General features: G+C 33.0%; 5 protein-coding genes across 5 annotated transcripts; 2 read left to right on the forward strand and 3 right to left on the reverse strand.

The window, feature by feature from the left end:
• Positions 1 to 2,727: 2,727 nt before the first annotated feature.
• On the reverse strand, positions 2,728 to 3,605 carry LOC100527782 (kunitz family trypsin and protease inhibitor protein). Its single transcript, NM_001250383.2, has one exon. The coding sequence runs from the start codon at positions 3,570 to 3,572 to the stop codon at positions 2,973 to 2,975; it is 600 nt and encodes a 199-aa protein (NP_001237312.1). The 5' UTR covers positions 3,573 to 3,605; the 3' UTR covers positions 2,728 to 2,972.
• Positions 3,606 to 14,322: 10,717 nt separating this feature from the next.
• LOC100778784 (miraculin) lies at positions 14,323 to 14,970 on the reverse strand. Its single transcript, XM_003534033.4, has one exon. The coding sequence runs from the start codon at positions 14,968 to 14,970 to the stop codon at positions 14,323 to 14,325; it is 648 nt and encodes a 215-aa protein (XP_003534081.1).
• A 3,055-nt stretch (positions 14,971 to 18,025) lies between these two features.
• LOC112997899 (uncharacterized) lies at positions 18,026 to 18,442 on the forward strand. The gene has a single exon (XM_026123929.1). It carries the CDS (start codon positions 18,026 to 18,028, stop codon positions 18,440 to 18,442), a length of 417 nt encoding a protein of 138 aa, XP_025979714.1.
• Positions 18,443 to 22,880: 4,438 nt separating this feature from the next.
• On the reverse strand, positions 22,881 to 23,518 carry LOC100779308 (miraculin). The gene has a single exon (XM_003534034.3). The coding sequence runs from the start codon at positions 23,516 to 23,518 to the stop codon at positions 22,883 to 22,885; it is 636 nt and encodes a 211-aa protein (XP_003534082.1). The 3' UTR covers positions 22,881 to 22,882.
• A 1,254-nt stretch (positions 23,519 to 24,772) lies between these two features.
• On the forward strand, positions 24,773 to 25,648 carry LOC100779841 (miraculin). The gene has a single exon (XM_003534035.4). The coding sequence runs from the start codon at positions 24,828 to 24,830 to the stop codon at positions 25,473 to 25,475; it is 648 nt and encodes a 215-aa protein (XP_003534083.1). The 5' UTR covers positions 24,773 to 24,827; the 3' UTR covers positions 25,476 to 25,648.
• The last annotated feature ends 349 nt before the right edge of the window (positions 25,649 to 25,997 follow it).

The following is a 25,997-nucleotide window of genomic DNA, read 5'->3' on the forward strand; positions in this document are numbered from 1 at the left end:
CACTTAGTTTCAAAACATGTTTAACATAATGCGTTACAATTTAACACCTCAGGTTCCTAACTTCAAACCCTACACTTTCCCAGGTTCCTAACTTGGAACCCTGCATTTTCCTTTTAACACATCGCGCATAAAACACTTTTCTCAAGATAAACACCAACCTAGTTATTGTATAATTCACAATCAAAACATAAGTAATATCACATCAATCAAGAATTAACCACACACTCATTCGCAACCATATCCCATGTCTATAATTTAACACCTCCCAACGTCACAAATTAACACATGCTCACTTATACTCAATCTAAATCATAATTCAAAATATACAAATAGTATTACATATATAAACATACATGGTATATAAATGACTAAACACACATATATTCAAATCATGAATTTATGAAGTGAAATATAATCAAACAAAACTACATCATGGATTCACTAAAACTTTCGAAGAACCTTATAGTTAAATAGACTTTGACCAATTTTAAAGAATAACAATATGAAACAACATATAAACTCATACTAAATATTAAAACTAAAACAATAATTGATAATGTCATTTGGTTTGCCTATTCTAATTCCAAATTATAATATTAATTCCAAACTATATTAAAAAAAACCCCTAAAAAGCATGAAAAGGGGAAAAATAAAAAATCAATATCTCGCTCCCTCTTACGGAAAATCTCTCCTTACTTAATTTTATCAATTCATGCTAATTATAAAATACCAAATTTCTAGGTTTCACACCTAACACAAGAACGTATCAATTTCACAACAGTTTCACATTGAGATATCAATTGGTCCGTCAAACACAGTCAGTTCGCAAATAATAGAATAAGAACATAATTGAAATTCATAAAACAATCCAAAATAATCCAAAATTTATCCTGTAGAGATCTCTATATATGTTCATTTTAATCCCCAAGAGTGGGTAACTCATCTCTTACCTCTAAGTGGGCTCACGTGCGTAGTCCGACAGTGATAACGATATCTCTAGTGGTTCCCTAAGATTCATGAAGTTTTTCCTCTTGTTGTTTTGTTAGGGTTTCTAAGCATTAGAGAAAAGAAGAAGAGATTGGAGTCGTAGGGTTTCCAAGCATTAGAGAAAAGAAGAAGAGATTGGAGTCGTAATTTCACTGTCTCCGTGCTAGGGAAGTTTCTTTCTCCATAGACATTAGTTTGCAAATCCTAATGGTGGGCACACATGTGCAAAATGAGTTATGAATCTAGTGTCCGAATTTCAGGACGATCCAACGGTTAATGAATCTGGAATCATAATTTTATTGGAACAAGTTTGAGTGTATGCGAAAAAAATAGAGGATTTTGGGAGTGGAAGAAGAGAAAACGAATTTGAAAGAAAGATTAAAGGTAGAAACATATTTTAATGTAAGAATTGACCCAATATGTCTTTATTTATAATTAGAGTATTATGAACTTATTATTTACTCTATTTTTCTTTATTTTATTATTTTATAAAAATAAACTCTATTTTCTCTTTATTAAATGAATATATATAACAGCTTTTTTATTTACTAAAAATACATATTTATTTTATTTACCTTAAAATTATTATTTTAATTAATAAAATTATTTTTCCTTATGTATTTAATTATAAAAACCTCGTTATTTTTTAAAACTTTATTTATTTTTAAATGAAATACTTTTTAATTTATTTGATGAAAAACGAAATGTACAAAAAAAGTGCCTATTCTATCATGGCCTCAGAGTGGGGATTAGAAGATAACTTGAGAGACCCCAAGGATAAGTGGGGTAGGGATTTGGCCTCATGAATGGGGGTGGGGAGCACAAGAGGTGGGGAGCACAAGATTTGGCCTCATGAAAGGAGAGGAGATTGCAAAGAGAATCAAAGAGATGATGAACAATGAATCTCTGAGGGTCGGTAAGAGCTGCAGAAATGGAGGCAGCTAGGAAGGCGGCTGGTGGTGTTGGGGGGAGTTGCGAGGTTATTATTAAGAGACAAATTGAGGAGTGGAACAGGAATTCTCAAGCTACTTAGATATCAATACTCAGTAGTACTTTGTTACAAAGGCTAAGTAGTAGTTAGTTGTTATGATGTTTGTGGTTATATTTTCAACTTGGTAGAGCTTTTGTTGGGTGTTTAATGTTTTAATTTTGTAACAAAATATTTACTTAGTTTATTTTGTTTTAATGGATTGGGCAAGCGGTACTCTCGCCACTTAATTTATTGTGTAAGTTCTCTCTAGGTTTTACTTCATTTGTGATGTTTAGTCATATATAGCTAGGCAGTGCTGTTTGTGTTTTACTTCATTTGTAATACTATATGTTTCTAGTGGGCGACCGAGCTAGGTGATTGTAAAGTTACTTTCTTATTCACTTTGAATTGATCTCGTAACATTAAATTGTACAGTCACTCTAGACGCAGAAAGCTATACACTAAAAAACATGAACTAAAAAACTATAGACACAAAAAGCCTTCCAAAATGCTATTTCTATAGTACCCACAGGCTAATAAAACAGAGCCTCCCACGAAGCTAAGAGATGTGGACAAGCACAGAAGCGGATTCATACACCAACCGAGAAAACGAGACCAGGTTTGGGGACATTTTACAATGGAAACTAAAAACAACGCTATTCCTGTGGTATTGCTATCTCCACTCCCATAAATACGCTCTCCCTCCATTTACCATGGAAACCACTCCAGAACAAAGTGTTTTATCCATTTTCCACCAGTCTAACGGCCACCTTCATTGCAATGTAAAAGCCTCCATTGTAAATCACGAATATGCATGCCAATTGCAAACAATGACAAAGACGAACAGAAACTAGAAATTTTCAAAAGACTAAAAATAGAAAGTAACTTGTTTATTTATTATCAAGTCCGTGGCAAGGAACTCAACATGAGAATTACCATATATGCAGCAAAAGCATAAAGTAGTTCATTACACTTATTCATTATTCTTTAATTAGTTTTGTTATCAATTCAATAATCAAGCCCGCTGGAACTTCACTTTGTATGGTTCAGAACTTAGAGCAAGACGTTTGCCATATTCATCCTGGTATATTCCAATATCACTGCATGGATAACTGCAATCGTTGCACACACTTGGACAGTACACCAACTTGTAAGCATCCTCATACTTCTCAATCTTGAACCAATTCGCCACGGTTTGCGAACCGGGGTTGCCGAAATCACCACCAGTAGTCACAAACCACTGTGATGTTGAATAATCATAGTCCTTAAGCTTCCACACTGTGGTCTGTGGACAACTTGTGCCAACGGGGAAATAGATGTTGAGATCAGTGGAAACACGAATGACACCTTTGTTAAAATTAACAGGTGTAAAGATCAAAGGCTGGCCTTGGTAACCATCAACAGCTACAACATCAAGTGGGCAATCTGCACCTGTGCTTGCCATATCAAGGCCACCTAAATCGGGGGAAGCCGGAACGATGTAGTAACTCGAACGAGCTCGAACTATCTTCCCTGCTGTGTCCAGCACTTGCTCAGGTGCAGGACCAGCTGCACCAAGAAGTGCCTTTGTGCTCAAGGCAACTATAAGGACCAATATTACCAATGTCATCTTCATTTTTCTGTTTTTAGTTTTATGTTTTTGTAACTTGTGATGGATATGGAAGAAAAGGGAGATTTATATATAGGTCAGGAAGATTCAAGTTTGTACAATTGGCCTATAATCCATGTACAAAGGGAGATTTTCTAATCCATGTACCCATGTGCACCAAAGTCATGGATTTTCGCTTATACAATTGGCCTATAAATTAAGATTCAAGTTTGTCAGCAAGATTTGGAAAGTTCCACATAATCTGATTGGCTGGACTCTAAGTTTCAGAGGAACTTCGAGGTTTACACACAGTCATTCAGTGCCTAACATCTTGTATCATGTTTACGATCAAGTAAGTCTGTTTCGTCTGTTTAGTACGTAAAAGTATAAGGACGCACACAGACTACTGCATTTTCATTTTTTTAATTAAGCTCTCTATTGTGAGATTAACGAATTTTCCATTTTTTTAGATTAACTTTTTCTTTTTGTCTTCCAATTTAATTAGGCAGGTGGGGGCAGAAAAAAGATGTGGATATTCAATCTGATAGCAATCCATTATTTTGCCGTCGTCTCTCAGAAATTCAAACTTTTTTACGAGAACCATGAATTCTGCACGCAGTATTTCTTATGAGCTTTAATTAACAGATTTTCCCACTACTTTAGTTGTAATATATATATATATATATATATATATATATATATATATATATATATATATATATATATATATATATATATATATATATATAGTTTGTAAATTAAAGTTTGTTCACTTCATTGAATTTTTTTATATATTTATTATATATATTACACTATTGAATTATAGGAACCATTAAAGGGGGGCAAATCCCATTCTTTTTATAGAATTCATTGAGTTTTTATATGTGACAAATCCTATGAATCTTAGAACTTTAATTACTTTATAAAATTGTTTTTCTGATAAAAAAAAAAAAGTACGTAACCTCTCTCCTTTAATTTCCTCTCCAATACTCTTTTTATTAGGTATATGCCTTACTATTTTGGATAAATTACATGTTGCACTTTTAGATACACAAGTTATATAGTCTCTTGTTATTTTTAAATGATCTAATCAATGCTCTAATGGTTAAAAAAATTAGATTAAATTACTCATTTGATCCTTATAGTTTATGATTTTTATCTTTTTGGTTCTTATAGTTTGAAAGTGATGTTTTTAGTCCCTATAATTTATATTTTAATTCTTTTTTAGTCCGTATAATTTTGAAAGTGATTTTTTTAATCCATATAATTTTTTATTTTAATTCTTTTTTAGTCCTTATAGTTTGAAAGTAGTTTTTTTAGTCTTATAATTTATACTATAATTCCATTGTAGTTCTTACCATCAAAATATGAATAATATTATTAATTACAATTAACTACAAAAACTAATATTAACAAGTAATTCGTAACTAATTTATCATAAGATAATTTGTAATAAAAAAAATAATTGATAATTTATAACTAATTTGTAACTAATTATTTTTATATATTTTTTTATAATAAGGACTAAAATGTAATTAAAATACAAATTATAGGTACTAAAAATATCACTTTCAAACTATAGAAATTGAAAGATAATTAAAATACAAACTATAAAGACTAAAAAAAACACTTTTAAAAACCACTTTCAAACTATATGTACTAAAAATGTAAGAATCATGAAACTATAGGGACCAAATGAGTAATTTAACCAAAAAATTATATATATATATATATATATATATATATATATATATATATATATATATATATATATATATATATATATATTATCGCATCAAAATGTCCTTATCAGTGTGTTGTCATTACTAGAAAAAACACTTTTAACATTGGTTATTTTAGACATTTAACATCAATTTTAAAGCAATTTTGAAATGAACATCATTAAAAGTATGCCATTTTTAACATCAATGTTAAAATCCACTATACCACACTGGTTCTCCCCAAAACCAATGTAGTATAGAAGTAACAAATAGAAAGAAAAAAAGGCATAAACAACATCAATTCTACCAACACTGATGTTGTATAGTACTTATAACATCTGTTTTTGACAAAATCGATGTTGTATTATGCTATACAACATGAGTTTTTCCATAATCGATGTTGTAAGTATTATACAACATTAGTTAGGGAAAAATCAATATTATAATACATCATACAACATCATTTTTGGGGAGAATCAATGTTGTAATAAAGTCAATACACAAACATCATCTATAACCTAAGATTTACATAAGTCTAACATTTACAAAATTTCTTAAATACTACTTAGTGCTTCATTTTTAACTCTTAACAAACATCTTACCCACTGAATGTGAATTGTCTTTATCCTCTCAGGTTTCAATTGTCTTGGATCAATAAAGTACTACATGATAAAATAAAATATAAATTATTAATGTAAATAATAACAACTATAACAAATGGAATTAGTTTTGAAATAAACAATTATCATTTTTCAATTATCCTTGAAGCCTACTAGGATTATGATTGAAATTCAATGCATGACGTAATAGTTGCACTCAGTGCTTCCTATTTTCTTATTACACTAAATTCGGTAAGATGTTCAAAGTTATCCCAAAATTAATGTACAAAGTACTAAAATTTCATTTTGAAGAGATGAAACATTGTTTAAATGACTTATTTTAATTGGAATCGATTTAACAGTTGCCTTGGATTTACTTTCATGATTATCGTTTAATCCCTTCAAACCACTTGTTAAGAGAAACATGCATATATATTGTACAATTAAAATATTGATGTCAGATACTAATGATAAAGTAAATGTGTTACAAATTAGAACTGATTTGTTAGTGATTCCTTTCAAGTAGTTGTCGGACTTATTCTGCAAGGAACAAAACCAAGCGACAGTATTGTCCTTAGGATATATAACCACCATGTGCTAATGCCCACTACATTGGAGAACATTAAGTTATTATAATGCATATATTATTTAAATTGATTTGTTTAGTTTTACTTACTCATTCAAATAGGCTTCTAAGTAGTCATCTCTCTTTGAATTTTGCATCCATTTCTTAATATAATCCTCATATTCAAATTGTGATTGCTCAGATTTCTGTATGGATTGTGGCTCAATGAATCCATACACAGAGGCATTTCCTGATTGCAGACTTAACTCATTCATATGCGTATTGTTGTTAAAATAAAGTAAATCAAGCATCAATTTAAAATAATCAATTAAATAATGGACTGTAATTTAGATATACTTACATAATCCACAATTTTATAGCAATGATGTTCAGACATTTTATTTTCCCAAGATCTTCATGCTTTATGTACAAGGGGACATTATCATTGTACACCCCAAACACAGTTGCATCTCACGGCACTTGCATAGGCTTGAGGAGAAGTTGTGAGATCATCAACGTCATTTGGTATATAGGATCGTCGTCAGGTTCCAGCCTATCAACAGGCTTCATCGATTCCCTTGGTCCTGGTTTATCTTACACATTTAATAAACATAAGTGAATGATAGTCAACACTTCATTTATAACAAATCCCTTTTTAATAATAATAAACACAACAAAAAGGAGATACCTTTTTTTCTTTCTGAAAAAGCCTATACAAGATGTGTCGGCCAAGTAAGGAAGGTGTTAAGGGTGTGTCCCACTAACTAAACCTCTTCGATGGGTATAGGGACGCGAGCATCAGCATCTCGAACTTCCTCAACATCACCTTTACCTGATCTTTGCCCAAAGGGACGTTGTGCACAATTGTTGACCTCTCATAAACTCTTCCAAGGGAAACCTGATAACTGTTAAATATGAGTTATTTTGATAATAAAAATATATTGAAAATATCTTTAAAAATATTTATTTAACAGTTATCTTTGGCTTAAATATTAAGATTTGATATTTTTCTTATTTATGACTTGCAGATATGAAAAGGAGAGATTAAAATAGAAAAAGATCGAGAAAATATTCAAAATATCAAGAAGTTTCAGGAAGATATGATTAAAAGCAAAACAAATCTAAAAGATATCAAAAATATCAAAAAGGAAGATTTCTAGCACCAGGCCCAAGTCCACTGCACACTACAACAACTATAAAAAAGGGAGTCAAGCCAAGCAGAAAAGAATCACCACAGAACCCCCTCTACTAGGGGTTTCATTTACTTTCTTTCACCCCTCTTATCCCATCAGTTCTTATATCTCATCCATTGTAAAGCCCTCAATGTCCATGAGTGGCTAAACCCCTAGTTAGGGTCTAGCAGGCCTAAAAGCCAAGCGATGTATGATGTACTCACTATTTATCAATGCAAAGGTGTTTTCTATTCTATTATCTTTTCTGCTTTTATCTTGCATTATTCATTTTTATATTCTGTTAGGGGTTAGACGCTCGGGAGAGGGTAACTTCTAAATAATCTTTAAAGAAGATATGCATGCATTGGTTTTTAGGGGTTAGACGCTCGGGAGAGGGTAACTTCTAATAGAACAAAAAGAAAGGATTTCATAAGAAAATCACTGCTAGGAATAGAATGATAATTTTATGTCCATGTATTCTTGCAAACATCTAGAATTCATACTTCATGCATTTTATTTGTTGAGTCTTTGCAAAGGAATTTGGAAGATAGATAAATAAAATAGGCTTGTCATTGTGAGAAATCAGGGGCAAGTAATTGAACAGATGTGGGTAGAACATAATCACTTAAATTGATAAAGAAAAATCATAAACTCATATGCATCCTACGAAAACAAGGAAGATCAGGTTCCAACCTTATCACATTCTGATTTTTTTTATCTTTTATTTTTTATCTTTTAATTTTCTTATCTTATCTTTTATCTTCTATTTTCTTTTATCTTTATCATATCTTAATTCAAATATTTTATCTTCTCTATCATTTATTCTTATCTTTAAATCTTTTATCCTTTCTTTTAAATCTTTATCTTATCTAATATATTTCTTTATCTTTATTTTAAATTTTTTATCTATTGCTTTTAAATTGGGTTTACATTAATCTAAGTACAAAGAGAGTCTTTGTGAATTCGACACTCGGACTCCCGAGTATTTTACTACTTGTGACAATTTGATACACTTGCCAACGAGTTAACAAGTTTTTGGCGCTGTTGCCGGAGACTTTGTTTTTCGTACTTGATTATTTATATATTCCAATTTTAAAGCAATTAGTTTTCACTTTTTATTTTTTATTTTAATTTCTTTTTTATCTATTATTTTTTTTAGTTGCTTCATTCTACTTTTCAATTTTTTCTCTTTATTCATTCTTATTTTATTATTTTCTTATTTATAAAAATAAAAAATTAAAAAAATATTTCAATTTAATTTTTATTCTGGTAGTTTTTTTTTTGTGAACAGTGCACATTCCTTCTTTAAAGAATGCATCATGGCAGAAGATCGTCCATAGAGGATGACGCTAGAGAATTACTCTAGTCCTATTATACCTCAATACTTCGCCAGCATAGCCAGACCAGAGGTGCAGGCGGCCAACTTCTCATATCCATATTCCCTTATCCAGCTGATTCAAATCTATTTCACGGCCTACCAAGTGAAGATCCATACGCACATCTAGCCACATACATCAACATTTGCAACACGGTGAAGATAGCAGGAGTGTCAGAAGATGTCATCCGCCTTAATCTATTCTCTTTCTCCTTGGCCGGTAAAGCAAAAATATGGCTTCGCTCGTTTAAGGGGAATAGCCTGCGAACATGGGATGAGGTGGTGGAGAAATTATTGAAGAAATACTTCCCAGAATCAAAGACTGTTGAAGGGAAGATGGAAATCTCTTCATTCCATCAATTTCTTGGCGAGTCCCTCAGCGAGGCGCTTGATCGTTTCCACGGACTACTCCGGAAGACACCTACACATGGGTACAGTGAACCGGTGAAACTGAACATCTTCATAGATGGCCTACGACCACAATCAAAGCAATTAATGGATGCATCCGCAGGAGGGAAGATCAAGCTAAAGACACCGGAGGAGGCAATGGAACTTATAGAAAACATGGCGGCTAGTGATCATGTCATCCTTCGTGATAGCACATATGCCCCAACAAAGAGAAGCCTTCTAGAACTCACTACTCAAGATGCAACCTGGGCTCAAAATAAGTTGTTGTCCCAACAAATAGAAGCCCTGACAGAGACCCTCAACAAGCTTCCATAGCAACTACAAGCGGTAAGTCCTTCTCACTCTTCTGTTATGCAGGTAGGGGGATGTCATATATGTGGAGGAACACATGAGTTAGGCTTATGCATGGTCCAAGACGACGCATCCAATGAAGTTAACTACATAGGCAGTCATAATCATCATGGATTCCATCAAAGAGGACCATTAGGATTCTATCAGAGTGATAATTTTTTGCAGGACCACGTTGGAGATATTATCCAAGTAATAACTTCAAGCAAGGGGGTTCACCTTATCAACATCATAGCCAGGGACCGAGTCATCAAGAGAAACCCACTAACATAGAAGAATTGTTAATACAATTCATGCAGGAAACAAGGTCACATCTGAAGAGAACTGATGCAGCAATAAAAAAATTGGAGGTAAAGATAGGCCAACTAGCTGAGTCAGTTGCTGAAACGCCCACTGAAACCTTTGCGATAAATACTGAGATGAAGCCCAAAGAGGATTGCAAGGTAATTTTCACTAAGAGAGAAGAGAAGAAAAAGAAAACTGAGGAAGATGTGCGTGATGAGGAAGGAGAAAAAAAAAGAAATAAATGAGAAGAAAGCACAACAATGGGAGAAGTGCTCACAAGTAGAAGTTCAACAAAAAATTATTCTCCAAGTCAATATTCCTCCTCATCAACTGATTGTCAAGGAAGAAAGACATGAAGAACATGAGAAAACCTTAAGTGTCATTTTTTCCTTGATCGCTACCATTTCTCTTGCAATAATGTGGAAGGTGCTTCCAGAATACATGAGTTTTATGGCATCTCTAGCTAAGAGATGAAAATGCAAGGAGGATGTGTGTTTTATGTGACCTTCATGGCACCTTGAAGGCATTGGACCTATCAAGCTAATGACGTTAAAGAAGCGCTTACTGGGAGGCAACCCAAAATTTCTTACCCTATCTTTCTTTTAGTTAATTGCATTATGTGTTTTGTTTTTTTTTAGGATAGTTGTGTTATTTCCTTTCTTTATTTTGATTTTATGCATTTTAATTTCAGCAATTTAATTCCAGTAGTTTAAATTTAGTCATTGAATAAAAATTGCATGATATTTGTGAAGTCATTATTTAGGCTTTTTCTGAAGGATTTAACACTTGAAATACTGCATGACAATTGTGAAAATACTGGTTTCCTGGAAGCAAGAGTCAGTCAAACAGTGGAACATGAATCACAAAGAGAGAAAAGGTTAGCTTGATGGAAATAGATCATGGTCTGGTAAGCTGATAACTTTATCTTATCCCGATGAGCTGTGTGAACTTAATTATGAGAGACTGTTAGATTATTTGCATAAGGTGGATATGATCAAGGCCATGTTTCTTTTTATTTTAGTCATTCTGCCAAAAAGCCAACCTGTGATGAATTTATCCCTTGCACCTCTGTTAAGCCAAAAGTAATAATGATTTGTTTGAATAAACCCCTGAGCCTAATTTTGATATCCTTGACCTTGTTTTAGGGTTCTAAGAGAGCATAAGGGTTTCAAGTTATGATAAGTCCTTAATTTGGGGGATTGCTAAGGGAATTTGCCTATAAAAAAAAAGTTGCACACAATAGGGCACCCTCAGAAGCTTGTAAGCCCAAAGTATTCTTACAAAAAAAAAGAAAAAAATTGCTAATAAGGGCAAAAAAAAATGCCATAAGTGCTAAAGTTAAAAAAAATTGAAATAAGGGCAGAAAAAGAGAGGTGTCATAAATGCCAAAAAGAAAAGTGTTGTAAGAGGAATAAAGGCTGAAAAACAAATAAGCCTAGGCAGGAAATAAGTGAAAATTTTTCTAAGGATGCATGCTCTCTTATAATCCTAAGTTTTTGAAATCCCAGAAAAACCATGATTTCTTGTTCAGCCTGGCCCCGTTACAAGCCAATAAAAGTCCTTAGTGATCCACCAAGTGTAAGTAAAAATAACTTTAACTGAGAAGAAGTGCAAAATTTGGAAATCTTAATTGCAGGTCATAGAATTTCAAACACTCACCCCAGACACTTGTGCGCAGAGAGAAACACTAACCTTGTGAGGAAAGTGAGGCAAGCCAACTTGATTAATTTCCGATACTAACTATTTTCATCTCGATGATGTTTGTGCTTCCATTGTGAAATGCAAAAAGGTCCAATTGAAAGAATTTTAAAAAATTACAGCTATTGAAAGTGTTGGAGCATTCGGAGTCTGCTCTCATTTTTGTTTTTGCTTAAGGACAAGCAAAGTTTTAATTTGGGGGATTTTGATAACCGCTAAATATGAGTTATTTTGATAATAAAAATATATTGAAAATATCTTTAAAAATATTTATTTAGCAGTTATCTTTGGCTTAAATATTAAGATTTGATATTTTTCTTATTTATGACTTGCAGATGTGAAAAGGAGAGATTAAAAGAGAAAAAGATTGAGAAAATATCCAAAATATCAGGAAGTCTGAGGAAGATATGATTAAAAGCATAACAAGTCCAAAAGATATCAAAAATATCAAAAAGGAAGATTTCTAGCACCAGGCCCAAGTCCACTACAACAACTATAAAAATGGAGTCAAGCCAAGCAGTAAAGAAGCACCACAGAACCCCCCTCTAATAGGGGTTTCATTTACTCTCTTTCTTTCTTTCACCCCTCTTATCCCATCAGTTCTTATACCTCATCCAAAAACTTGTTAGCTCTTTGGTGCCGTTGCCGAGGACTTTTTTTTTCGTACTTGATTAATTGCATATTTCAATTTGTAAGCAATTAGTTTTCATTTTCTATTTTTTATTATTTTTTGGTCATGAGTGGCTAAACCCTAGTTAGGGCCTGGCAGGCCTAAAAGCCAAGCGATGTATGATATACTCACCTCACTATTTATCAATGCAAAGGTGTTTTCTATCCTATTATCTTTTCTGCTTTTATCTTGCATTATTCATCTTTATATTCTGTTAGGGATTAGACGCTCAGGAGATGGTAACTTCTAAATAAGATTTAAAGAAGATATGCATGCATTAATTTTAGGGGTTAGACACTCGAGAGAGGATAACTTCTAATAGAACAAAAAGAAAGGATTTCATAAGAAAGTCATTGCTAGGAATAGAATGATAATTGTATGCCCATGCATTCTTACAAACATCTAGAATTCATACTTCATGCATTTTATTTGTTGGGTCTTTGCAAAGGAATTTGGAAGATAGATAAATAAAATAGGCTTATCATTGTGAGGAATTAGGGGCAAGTAATTGAACAAATGTGGGTAGAATAGAATCACCTAAATTGATCAAGAAAAATCATAAACTCATACATCCTAGGCAAACCAGGTCCCAACCTTATCACATTCTGATTTTTTTTATTTTTATCTTCTATTTTTATCTTTTAATTTTCTTATCTTATCTTAATTTAAATATTTTATCTTCTCTATCTTCTATTTTTATCTTTAAATCTTTTATCCTTTCTTTTAAATCTTTATCTTATCTAATATATTTTTTATCTTTATTTTAAATTCTTTATCTATTGCTTTTAAATTGGGTTTGCATTAATCTAAGTATAAACAGAGTCCCTGTGGATTCGACACTCGGACTTCCAAGTACTTTACTACTTGTGATAATTTGGTACACTTGCCAACGAGTTAACAAAACTAAGCAGGAAGGATTGTCATCAATATACAACCCATGCCTGTCTGATGTAGTCATATCTAGGTCCTGCCCCGAGGGATCGATATAGCTTCCCTTTGTGCTGACACGGGCAGTAGAAGGAGCTACCTCAGGCTCGGCAAAAGGTACGATTCCCTGGGATTGAATATAAGACTACATCTGGTTAAAGAACAACATTAGTTGTCTCATCACTTTTTTAGTGATCAACTGCTTAAGTTCATCCCTAATATTCTATGTCAGCTCCTCCTTAAGATTTTATTTGATTCAATCCAACTCTTCTGGGCTAATCGACGTAGATGTGCGGGAACCTGCTAAAGTGGATCCAAACTATTATCTGATTTTCACATCGGCTCCTACAGCATAGACACGATAAGGGTGCTCTGGTTACCCAATGGCAGTAGTCAGTACATCCTGATGTCTATGGGTTACAAAGCTACCCTATGCGGACTGCTTTTTCAGGGAATCTTGCAATCAACAAAATATGAAATTGTTTACAAACTATTGTTGTTATTATATACAATGACCATTGAAACTAAAAATTAACTTACTATCTATCAACAATTGGGCATGTCGACTCAGATGTCATCTAACCTAATTTTTTGTTGCGAGTCATCTTCTACTTCACGTGTCCTCTAACGTGAAATGGAGAATCAATGATTGTTTCAGTACTCCCTGATTGGGTTGTTTGCTCCAATCATTTCTTTATTTTTTTCCTCCATTAACTAAAATATATTTGTACAAAGTTACTCACCTGTCATCATATTTTAAAAAAAATTAATGATTAAGATTATTTTTTATTATAATAATTAATTTTTTTTTAAAATGAACAGAAAAATAAATAATAAATTTTAGTATTATTTTTAGAATAACTTGAGTCTTTTTCTAATTTTTAGTAGTTTGGTCCCCAAAATATACAATTAATGATTGATACATACAATGTCTTGTGCATTCTGGAGCACCATAGACAAGATTAATTCTTACAGAGCCGTTCAATTGTATTTGTGTATTAAATGCTCCTTAGGCCTTCTGAAACCGAACTTTGTAAGGCGCATCAGTGAGGGCTAGACGCTTGTTCCCATTTTGATCCTCGTATACACCAATATCCCTACATTGAACCTTGCAATATGCACAAAAAGTTGGGCACGAAACCAGCTTATAGTCACCATCATATTTCTCAATCTTAAACCAGTTGCTGATAGTTCTCCAACTTGGGTGCCCCACAACACCACCAGTTGTAACAAACCACTTCCTCGTTGCCCTATCAAAGTGATCAATTTTCCACACATTTGATTGTGAACAACTTGTTTGCATGGAGAACTCGATGTTGAGGTCAGTAGAGACACGAACCGGTGCACCTTTCTTTTGGTCATGAATCGGTGTAAAAGTTAGTGGCTGGCCTAATTGCTGTCCCTCCACAACCAAAACATCAAGAGGGAAGGTCTTGTTAGCTGCTACTTTTGCTAGCACAAGCCCGTTGTTACCTTTGTATTTGGAAAAAATTGAACATTTGGTAGTAGGGTTGGGAATGATGTAGTAGTTGGCACCTACCCTTAGTATATTGCCAGATGTGTCAACAACTTGGTGAGGTGAATCATAAGCTCCTTCAAGCAGTGATTTTATTCCCAACACAGAAAGAAGGAGCAACGGGATTAATGTGATCTTCATTGTTTTTATTGTGAACTGAATGCTTCTAGCTAATTTGTTTTGGACTGCATTAATGGTGTATAGGTGATAGAAAAAGTGAATGAATTTAAACACAAATACACCGCCTCAGGCTCACATAAATATACTGTACGTGGACGCATATATGCACAAAAAAGTGCAATTACTTACACGCTCGATCAAAAGAAATCACAAGCCTAATTGGCTGCTTTGCTTTTTATGTTTGAATGCTACTTTACGGCCAACACTTAACGATAACTTTGCTCTCACATATACATTTTAGTTACTGAAGTACATTAATAATATATATATATATATATATATATATATATATATATATATATATATATATATATATATATATATATATATGAATACCAAGTATGTTAGTAAGTTACTATGGTCAGCATCAATTGTTTTTGAAGCCATCAAATGAAATGGGTGGCTGAGTTTTTATAGCTATTGACTGACACAGCTCCCGTTGTATTTTTGAAGTTATGCATGGAATGAATTCTTCAACACAAGCCTATGTACTTAGACTTTGCTTCGTTGAATTTTTTATTAAGATAAAAGAAAGGGAAGCCTTGTGGGGTACGCATAGTGCCAAAAATCGTGTACCGCACACAGGCAATAAAGAACCAACAGGTGGAGGTTGCACAAAGTTATGGAATTTTGTTTTCCATTCTTACAATCAGTCTTTGCACAAATTGTATATAGAACAGGATCGGGGATTATACAAGAACATGGATCATAATTTAGTGTGTAAATTTATATTTTGTTTGAAGATGCTTAAATTTTCTTAATAAACTTTTATTTTTTTACTATTTTTTTTATAATATCAAGGATCTATGAAAAATTAAGAGTAAATAATCATTTTAATCTCTGAAAATTTTAAACGCCACATTACTAATTGAGTTTAAGAAAATTTTAAATAAGTCTGAAAATTTTCACTTGTTTAACCTAAATCCTTAATTTAGAAATTTATATTGACATTTTGGTTTATGAATATATGGTGTATTAGCATTTTTAAGTCATCTATTTTTATTTTGGAACTAATGTAATTAACGAACTGCACTTTCAATGAATATTAGAAAAAAAAATAGTTACAGGACTAATGTGATAATGCTTTATATTTTTAGAGATTAAAATTTACTCTAAAAAAATAGTATGGAACAAAAACTGATGGAGGGGAAAAGTAACTGTTGTGAATTGGTGATGGAGACAAGAAAATAATGAGAAGACAAGAATTAATGAGGGTGGCTAGTGGGAAGGCAATCCCTGCCGACAAAGTTTAATTAAATATAGTTTTATAGGGTTTTTTGGTGTTTTTTTTCAATTAAAAATGAAGAAGTTAATTTATCTCGGGTAATTTATGTTAACCTTCTTGCAAATCTTTATTATACAACTTACTGAAGTGAAAGACTTTTGTGCATAAGTATATACTGAAAGTTGACTAAATAATGTTCCATGGCCTACACGTGCAGAAATAGGTCAAGCACTTTTGTTGATGGGGCTTAATCATTTTATACTGTTTGTGTAACACTATTTCAAGTGATCAATGTTCAACACCCATGTCAGTCACAGATTCATCAGTGTCGTGATTCTCTTATCTCAGTTTGAGTTCCTTCGAATAATTTTGGGAGTTCTACATATCTGTAAGAATTTTATGATTACTCGCATAATTCGGCTAACTCTTGCGGTTAGGATTATAATTCTCAATTAATTAATGAGCTATATATTATATTATAATATTTATATTAATTATTTATATTTAAATGAGTGAGGGCGAGTCCTGGTGCAGCGGTAAAGTTGTGCCTTGGTGACTTGTTGGTCATGGGTTCGAATCCGGAAACAGCCTCTTTTTGACCTAAGGCATGGTTATGGTTCCCAAGACACCAAATCAAGAAATAGTTTCTTCTCTCCCCATCTGAAGAGAAAACAAAGGTCCCATATTCGTTGTGTGTTGATCAAGTTAATCTCTTGATAATATAACGTAATGGTCATAAAGTTTTTCTTTTCTTTAAAATGAATAAAAGGCCTCTACATTTGATTTACGAGTTTGTACATTTTTTTTGTGTCGCATGTGCTCACATATTGTTCTATTTGGAATAAAGGTTCTACGTATCCGGTGTTGGCATTTAGTACATGGCACAATTTCATAAATATATATATTTTTTGTTTATATGAATCAGTAATAAGACAATGGTCTTTTGTCTTATATGAATAATTTATTGATTTTTTGGCCAATTGTTTTTTCTTCATGAATCAGTGATAAGCTGATAGTTTATGATATTCATGTGGTTAGTATAAATTTTTTATAGTACCGTGGTATGTTTGTTTCAGATGCATAATTAGTTTACCATGATGTTGTTTTCAAATATTTACTGCTATCATAATTGGGTGCAAATTTAATTGTTACGGATCCTTTCAATTTATTTGCGTGTCCGGTAATTTTAATTAAATTGATTGAGCCATTATATTTCCAAAGTAACCTCTACTATATAAATTGATTTAATTAAATTACATGGATGTTAGTATGTAATTGTTTATGTGAATTGTGCTCGGCTCAAAGAAAGACACAATTTGGCCAAATAATAACATACCTGCGATGATAAATATGTGACAATTATAAAGTTTTTTTTTTCATGAGAATAATAGTCGATCCAAAGAAATATTATTATTTGTTAGAACTAATTGTCAATATTTGATCATTGTGTTGAAAGTACCAATTATAAATTAATTTATCTGTCCAAAGACTAGAATTAATGTTGTGTTGTGTATCTTGTGATGGACCTGTTATGGGAAATATTTACATGTCTTGTTATATATACTTTATATGACTTGTTTGATTATTTGTGAACATGTTATTAATTTTTGTTCTCTGTTTAGTTAATATTATAAGTGCTGCAAATGTTACTGCCCAAGTGAATTTTATCCCAATGCTGAATGGGACAAATTTTAAGGTCTGGAAGGAAGTCATAGAAATTATTCTTAACTGTATGAATTTGGACTTGGCATTGAGAAGTGGGATCGGTCCAACCGAATGTGTCTTATGATCATGAAGCGCTCTATTCCTGAGGCGTTTCGAGGCTCTATTTCTGAGGGTCAAAGTGCAAAGAAATTTCTTGAGGAAATTGAGCAATACTTTGCCAAAAATGAAAAAGCGGAGATGAGTAACCTTTTGGCTAAACTCATCTCCATGAAGTATAAAGGCAAAGGGAACAAAAAGGAGTGCATTATGGAGATGTCCAATCTCGCATCAAAACTCAAGTCACTTAAGTTAGAGCTTGGTGAAGACCTGCTCGTGCACTTGGTTTTGATCTCGCTTCCTACACATTTTGGGCAATTCAAAGTGAGCTATAACACTCAGAAGGACAAATGGTCCCTCAATGAGCTTATATCTCACTGTGTGCAAGAGGAGGAGAGGTTGCAAAGAGATAGGATTGAAAGTGCTCACTTGACTTCGACCTCTTAGAATAAGAAAAGGAAGAAGACTAAGGGTGCTGCGGAAAAGACTTCTCAGCAAAAGAAACAAAACAAGGATGAGAAATTTACATGTTACTTCTGCAAGAAGTCGGGACACGTGAAGAAAGAGTGTCCCAAGTATGTCGCATGGCATGTGAAGAAAGGTAAATTTCTTACTCTAGTTTGTTTAGAAGTTAATTTAGCTTTTGTACCTAAAGATACTTGGTGGGTAGATTTTGATGCTACTACTCACATAAGTATGACTATGCAGGGTTGCCTGTGGAGCCGATTGCCAAGTGATGATAAAAGATTCATCTTTGTGGGTGATGGCAAGAAGATTGCAGTGGAAGCTATTGGAACTTTTAGATTGCAGTTAAAAAATGGATTTTATTTGGATTTATTTGAGACTTTTGTTGTACTGTCTTTTAGATGGAATTTGATTTCTATTTCTAGTTTGGACAAATTTGGATTTTCTTGTTCATTTGGAAATAATAAAGTTAGTCTCTACCAAAATTCAAATATGGTTGATTTTGGTTCTTTAATTGATAATCTTTACATGTTTGATGTTGTTAGTTCCTATAATGAAATACTGCAAACAAGTTCACGTGGTACAAAATGAAAGTTGAATGAGAATCCAACCACCTTATGGCATAAGCGTTTAGGCCATATCTCTAAACAGTTCAGAGACTTGTGTCGGATGAAATTCTTGACCCTTTGGATTTATCGAACTTTGAAGTCTGTGTTGAATACATAAAGGGAAAACAAACAAACATAAGGAAATTAGGTGTCGAAAGAGCTAAAGACGTCTTAGAACTAGTGCATACAGACATTTGTGGTCCTTTTCCTACAACTTCTTGGAATGGACAACAATATTTCATTATGTTCATAGATGACTACTCTAGATATGGTTACCTATATTTGATACATGAGAAGTTTCAATCCCTAGACGTTTTTTTTAAGACCTTCAAGGTTGAGGTTGAGCTTCAACTTGGAAAGAAAATTAAGGCTATCAAATCTGACCGTGGTGGTGAGTACTATTTAAGATACGATGGATTAGGAGAACAACGTCCATGACCTTTTGCGCTTTTTCTCAAAGAGTGTGGAATTTTTCCATAATACACTATGTTGGGTAAACCTAGCATGAATGGTGTAGCAGAACGAAGAAACCAAACTCTTAAGGATATGGTGAGAAGTCTGATTAGTCATTCCTCTTTGCCAGAGTCACTTTGGGGAGAAGCCTTAAAGACCGCAATTTACATCCTCAATAGGGTGCCAAGTAAAGCAGTTAACAAAACCCCTTATGAACTTTGGACTGGTAAAATGCCAAGCATTAAACATTTGCACATTTGGGGTTGTCCGGCTGAGACACGACCTTATAGGCCACATGAAAGAAAGTTGGACTCAAGAACAATTAGCTGCCATTTTGTTGGCTATGCTAAACGCTCTCGGGGCTATAAATTTTACAATCCCACCTTAAGATCTTTTTCCGAGATGGGAAATGCGAGATTTCTTGAGGAAGTTGAGTTTGGGAAGGAAGAGAACATAAGGAATGTTGTTTTTGAGGAAGAACCTGTTATTTACAATGATCAAGTCCTCATACTTGTTACTGTTCAAGACACAACTCTAGTGATAGAAGACAATGTCCAAACTATTGACATTGTTCCAGAACAAGACAACAATGAGGTTCTCCCTCAAATACCTTTAGAGCAACCTTAACAATCTCAAGAAGTGCCATTAAGGAGATCCATTAGAGAGAGAAGAAGTGCAATCTCAAATGATTATATTATTTTTCTCCAAGAACATGAGGATGGCATTGGTTTAACAGAGAATGGTCCAATCAACTTCTATCAAGCTACATGCAGTTCTAACTCTCAAAATTGGATTGACGCCATAAAGGATGAGATGAAGTCTATGAATGACAATGAAGTTTGGGATCTAGTCAAATTTCCTGAACGTGTGAAACCTATTGGTTGTAAATGGATATTTAAAACCAAGAAGGATTCAAAGGGTAATATCGAGAGATATAAGGCTTGTCTAGTGCTAAAAGCTTTACTCAGAAGGAAGGCATTAACTATAAAGAAACCTTTTCTCCAGTATCTTCAAAGGATTCTTTTGGTTAAATTATGTAATTTTAAGAAAATTTGTGTAATTTTAAGACCCCCCCATTTATTATATTAAATTGTCTTGTATTTTTTTGGTTAAATTGATTGAAACAACATGTTACCAAAGTAATCTCTATTGTGTAAGTTAATTTGATTGAATTTATATGGATGTTGCATGGAATTATTCATGTGAAGTGTGTTCGGCCCAAAGGAAGACACTATTTGACAGAATAATTACATGCTTGCAATGGTAAACATGTGATGATTATAAATAGTGTATTTTTCCATGTGAATAATGAAATGTTCAAAGATAATCATTATTTGACCGGAATAATCATCATATAAGTTTTCCATGTGAGCAATGAAGTGTCCAAAGACAACCTTGTTTGACAGGACTTATCACCAATACTTGATCAATGCGTTGAGAGTACCAATTGCAGTTAGTCTTTTTCAATCCAAAGATTGAGGATTAATGGTGCACTAGGTATCTTGTTTAGGTCTTGAAATTTACCATAAAGATTATTTGTGCATTGCATGCTTGTTGTTCTCTTCTTTAATTGTTATTGTTGTTACTACTATGGTTTAAATTACTCATATTATGTGAATCCCAAATCTGCATGTATAAAATTTAGAGTTTGAAAAGGGAGTCCTAAGGTGATATATGAGTAATCTTGGTATGCAACACTAGAAGTAATAAAGCGTATTATGTGTTAATTGAAGAGAACAAGAAACTATGTGTTTTCATATCGAAAGTCTAGAAGTTTAGAGATCATTGGATATTCTGACTTTGATTTTTTCAGAATGTTTTAATAGAAACCACTCCACATAAGCAATCACCTTTAACCATGTTGGTGGAGTTAATATTTTGCTATGAGACATCATACTAGAATTTATGATTATTAAATCATTGTAATCGGCTTGCCTGTTGTCGCCAACATTAAGTAGCCATCGGACGTTTATTGAGACAATATCTTAGCGGTATTATTAAGAATTCAACCAAGTAAAATTTTGTTGACATAAAGTATTTGGCTATTAAATAAAGAATTTAGAAAATACATATTTGTATAGAATATATAGGAATTTATTACACACTAGCTGATCCACTTACTAAAGGTATGACACTAAAGTTTTTCACAAGCACATTGCTCATATGAGTGTAATTCCTGATAGTACCTTAATTTAGTGTGAGTCTTACTTATGTTCTATATCTTATGGTTTACAAATATTTTGTTGTTTGGATTTTCTACAGAAATAAAGTTAAAATTTATCATTTCATTATAAGTTTGCTCTGTGTGCAATATTTGTATTGCATTTTGGATTGATCTCTATAAAGAATAAAGTTTGGACTAGTTGGAAATATGCATGATTAAGATCACATTGTATGTAATTTCCATGCCGCTTATCCATATTTGATCTATGTCATCGAGTATGAGTAACAGTGGTAATCATTGTGGCTTAGTCACGCTAAATTATGATGAAAACTACAGTGATTTCCTATTGCTATATGAGATGAACTAGATTGTATAAAAAGAGTCTAAAAGTAAATAACATACAGTTGCGCGCCTAAAGAATTTTGTGATATAAATGTCTAAAGTTAATATGAAATCCAAGTGGAAGATTGTTAGGAATTTTATAATTCCTAATTAATTAATATGGGCTACATATTATATTATAACATTTATATTAGTTATTTACATTTAGATGGATTCAATATAAAGTAATCTAATTCAGTAAGTCCATTAGACTACCAACACAAAATTGATATGGGTTTAATGAGCGGAAACTAGTTTGGTCCGTTAGGGGATAATGGGAACCCTAATAGGTTAAAACCTAAGGCATGATTATGGTCTCCAAGACACCAAATCAAGAAATAGTTTCTCCTCTCCCCATCTGACGAGAAAACGAAGGTCTCATAAGGAAGAAGGTTATTTGGTTGAGGAAGGTCATTAAACCAATTGTTTGTGACCGCTGCAAGATTCTGCTACGTGTTGATCAAGCTCTATAGTCCAGGTATTCTTTAAAACTTCTGAATAATCTGACGTAATGTGTTTTGGTGCTCATTTGATATTTTATAAAGTTTATTAAAAATTACCAACACTTGCATGAAATTAAAGACATGTTAGTTCTGTGGTTCGATCATATGCCTAGCTAGAGAAACATAGAATTAAAAGTACAATATTAGAAAAAACACTTTTTTTATTTTATCCAAATACTTATTTATTATTTATTTCTTAGCAAGGAAACCCATCATAGGTATGTCCAGATAAATTAAACTTTGAACGAACACATCATTATTAGGAAGTACATATAAATAGTTGTTTGTGCATAACAAGATAGAGGAGCTTTGGTTATGCCTTGAAGAATCTAAATTGGTAGGGAACATCACTTAGTGCCAAACGCTGGTTCCCATTCTGATCCACAACCATCCCAACATTCTTGCACTCGTGCTTGCATGAAGGGCATACGCTGGGACAATACACTAGTTTATAATTATAAGCACCATCATACTTCTCAATCTTGAACCAATTGCCAATAGTTTCCCTACCAGGGTATCCAACAACACCTCCAGTGGTCACCAACCTATGTCCCTTAGAAACATGAAAATTATCAACCTTCCACACTGTGGAATGGTGAGGACAAGTCACGTTACGATCAGGGAACATGATGTTGAGATCAGTAGCCACACGAATAACGCCTTTTTTAGGGTTAACAGGTATAAACCTAAGTGGCAAGCGATGGTTTATATCCACAACCACGACATCAAGAGGGCATGAGTTACCAATCTTTGAGAGGCCAAGGCCTTGTGGACTTCTACAACTTGTGTAGGGCATGGATATGAGAATGTTGTAATTGACACCTTCCCGGAGAACTTTGCCTGATGTGTCAAGCACTTGCTCAGGTGAAGTTTCAGCTTCTCCAAGTAGTGATTGTGAGCTCAAGGCTAAGAGAATAAGAACCAATGATGCTAACGATGCGGTCTTCATTGTTTTGTATTATTTCTTCGATAAGTAATTTGTGTTTTGGTTATATATTTGGATGGAGTTTAAGGGAGAATGTTTGTGTCAATATTATATATAGGTTGCTAGGAGGATTGTTATCTATGGGATTCAGGATAAACATATTCCCGGATAAGGTCATTGATTTGCACAATACAGTTGGGTCCATATTTTCATCAATATAAGAAATTCACTTTAACTAAAAATGGGTGATAAGTTTAATTGTTTCTGCTATTATTTCAATATTTTCTTCCGGTTAGTCTAATCCTGTTTAATGTATGGCCTGTTTTTGTAATCGCTTGAACGTACAAGTTTAAGATGTAGGACACGAGAGGTATCCTTGTACTCCAACAATTAATATATTTTTCCTTTTCCAAAAAAAATATATATACATATTTTCTACCGGTATTCTTTTCAGAAGAGTAATGTAATAATTAATATAATATATAGTAGTGGTTGTTCTCAAATCAAGTTTCTCTATATCTAAATCTATGAGGTCTATATACGTGATTAGTCAGCACCAATGGACTTCTTGCTGAGATGGACTTCTGTTTTTGAACATGCTAGCTAGAGTCAATAACGCATGAATTCTTTTCCATCATCATTATTAACCAACCAATCAAGTAGAGATAACCTTTAGTACTAAATACTAATTTATATATAATATATAATAGGGGGAAACTAAGTCTATATATACATACATGAACTGATGAATTCTTTCAGCGATAAAATGGTGATAAAGTACAATAAAAATAGAATTCACTAGCATTAAACTATTCGAAATCTTCGTACGTCTAACTATAAGAGTAGTAGAAAAATAAAGGTTCTTCATTTATTAAGATAAACATGAACTTAACAAAAATTTAAAAATCCAATACTATGCTTAAATATTAGCCCACAGTTTGGATTATCTACACCTTTTGTAAAAGTCAATCAATCAAATTTCATGAGCAAGAAGACCATAGAATCAGCAAGATAACATGTGTTGTCCTTCAAAACCTACTTCTATGAAGAGAATTCAAACACCTAGAGAGATGCTAGATACGTAGCATAGCCTCATCATTTCAGATCAATTTATTAACTAAATATGGCCAATTGTATGTTCAAATACTACAAGGAAAATATATATTATATCTATTATATACTAACTACTAAGTATCCAAAGGTAGAGTTACCCATAATTGAAGATATCTATAAATTCATACTTCTCATCTCCCTTAAGCTTCATCAGTTCATCCTTTCAGTAACAAAAATACAAAGTACCTATATATACACCTGCATTTTAAACAAATTAATAATGAAGAACATATTGCTAGCATTTGTGCTTCTCTTTGCATTGAGCTCACAACCACTACTTGGAGTAGCTGATGCATCACCTGAGCAAGTGGTTGACACATCAGGGAAGAAGCTCCGAGCTGGTCTCAGTTACTATATCGTTCCGGCGGTGCCCTTAACAAGATGTGGAAGGTATGAAAGATGCATGGGTGGTGGAGGCCTTTCACTTGCCAGCATTGGTGAATCATGCCCTCTTGATGTTGTGGTTGTGCCAAGATCTCATGGCTTGCCATTGCAATTTTCACCCGTTGACCCTAAGAAAGGTGTTGTTCGTGTTTCCACTGATTTGAACATCATGTTTTCCACTGATCATACCAGTTGTGCTGAGTACTCCCCAGTGTGGAAATTGGATCACTTTGATGTCTCTAAAGGAAAGTGGTTTGTCTCCACTGGTGGCTCTATGGGAAACCCCAGTTGGGAAACTATACGCAACTGGTTCAAGATTGAGAAGTGCGATGGTGCTTATAAGATTGTTTATTGTCCCAGCGTGTTCCCTTCCTCTTCTTCCAAGCACATGTGCAAGGATATTGGTGTGTTTGTGGATGAGAATGGCTTTAGGCGTTTGGCTCTAAGCAATGTTCCTTTCAAAGTCAAGTTCCAGAGGGCCTGATCAAATTAAGCTCCTTAATTTTCAATAATGTATAAGAAACTAATAACTAATAAGTGTGTTTTCTTTATAGCACCGATGTTAATTCGGCATTTATTAAGTTTCTCTCAAGTTGTATTTACATGTATGTTTTGTTAAAAAAAATGAATAAAGTGAAGAAATATCTTCTCGTTGTATAGTTATTTAAATACATTTTATCTCAATGGTTGATCTTTCCCAATTCAGTTCGGCCCCTTCAATTTTTTTCCCTTTACATTAACTGATACCTATAGTTATGGGCTAATAAATTTGCGCGGTTGATCTTTGTTAGAGTAAGTATGAAAGAAAATCTTACATTAGATATAAATAAGTAAATTAAGTATCATATAATTAAAGAAAATACAAATTTAAACTTTAAGATTTTAAATTAAAATATATTGTCATAACAATTAATTATGAGTATGTTTTAGGGGTTAAATTATAGAAAAAGTTGTAATTCTTTTCTTCTAATTTTTTGTTTTTGAGTAAATAATTATTAAATTAATA

The sequence above is a fragment of the Glycine max genome, chromosome 9 (genome assembly GCF_000004515.6).
Source record: "Glycine max cultivar Williams 82 chromosome 9, Glycine_max_v4.0, whole genome shotgun sequence".
NCBI classification, from domain to species: Eukaryota; Viridiplantae; Streptophyta; class Magnoliopsida; order Fabales; family Fabaceae; genus Glycine; species Glycine max.

Excerpts from the sequence above, each read along its gene's own strand:
- LOC100779841 (XM_003534035.4), top strand. The coding sequence starts at position 24,828 with ATGAAGAACATATTGCTAGCATTTGTGCTTCTCTTTGCATTGAGCTCA.
- LOC100779308 (XM_003534034.3), bottom strand. The coding sequence starts at position 23,518 with ATGAAGACCGCATCGTTAGCATCATTGGTTCTTATTCTCTTAGCCTTG.
- LOC100527782 (NM_001250383.2), bottom strand. The coding sequence starts at position 3,572 with ATGAAGATGACATTGGTAATATTGGTCCTTATAGTTGCCTTGAGCACA.
- LOC100778784 (XM_003534033.4), bottom strand. The coding sequence starts at position 14,970 with ATGAAGATCACATTAATCCCGTTGCTCCTTCTTTCTGTGTTGGGAATA.
- LOC112997899 (XM_026123929.1), top strand. The coding sequence starts at position 18,026 with ATGAAGCGCTCTATTCCTGAGGCGTTTCGAGGCTCTATTTCTGAGGGT.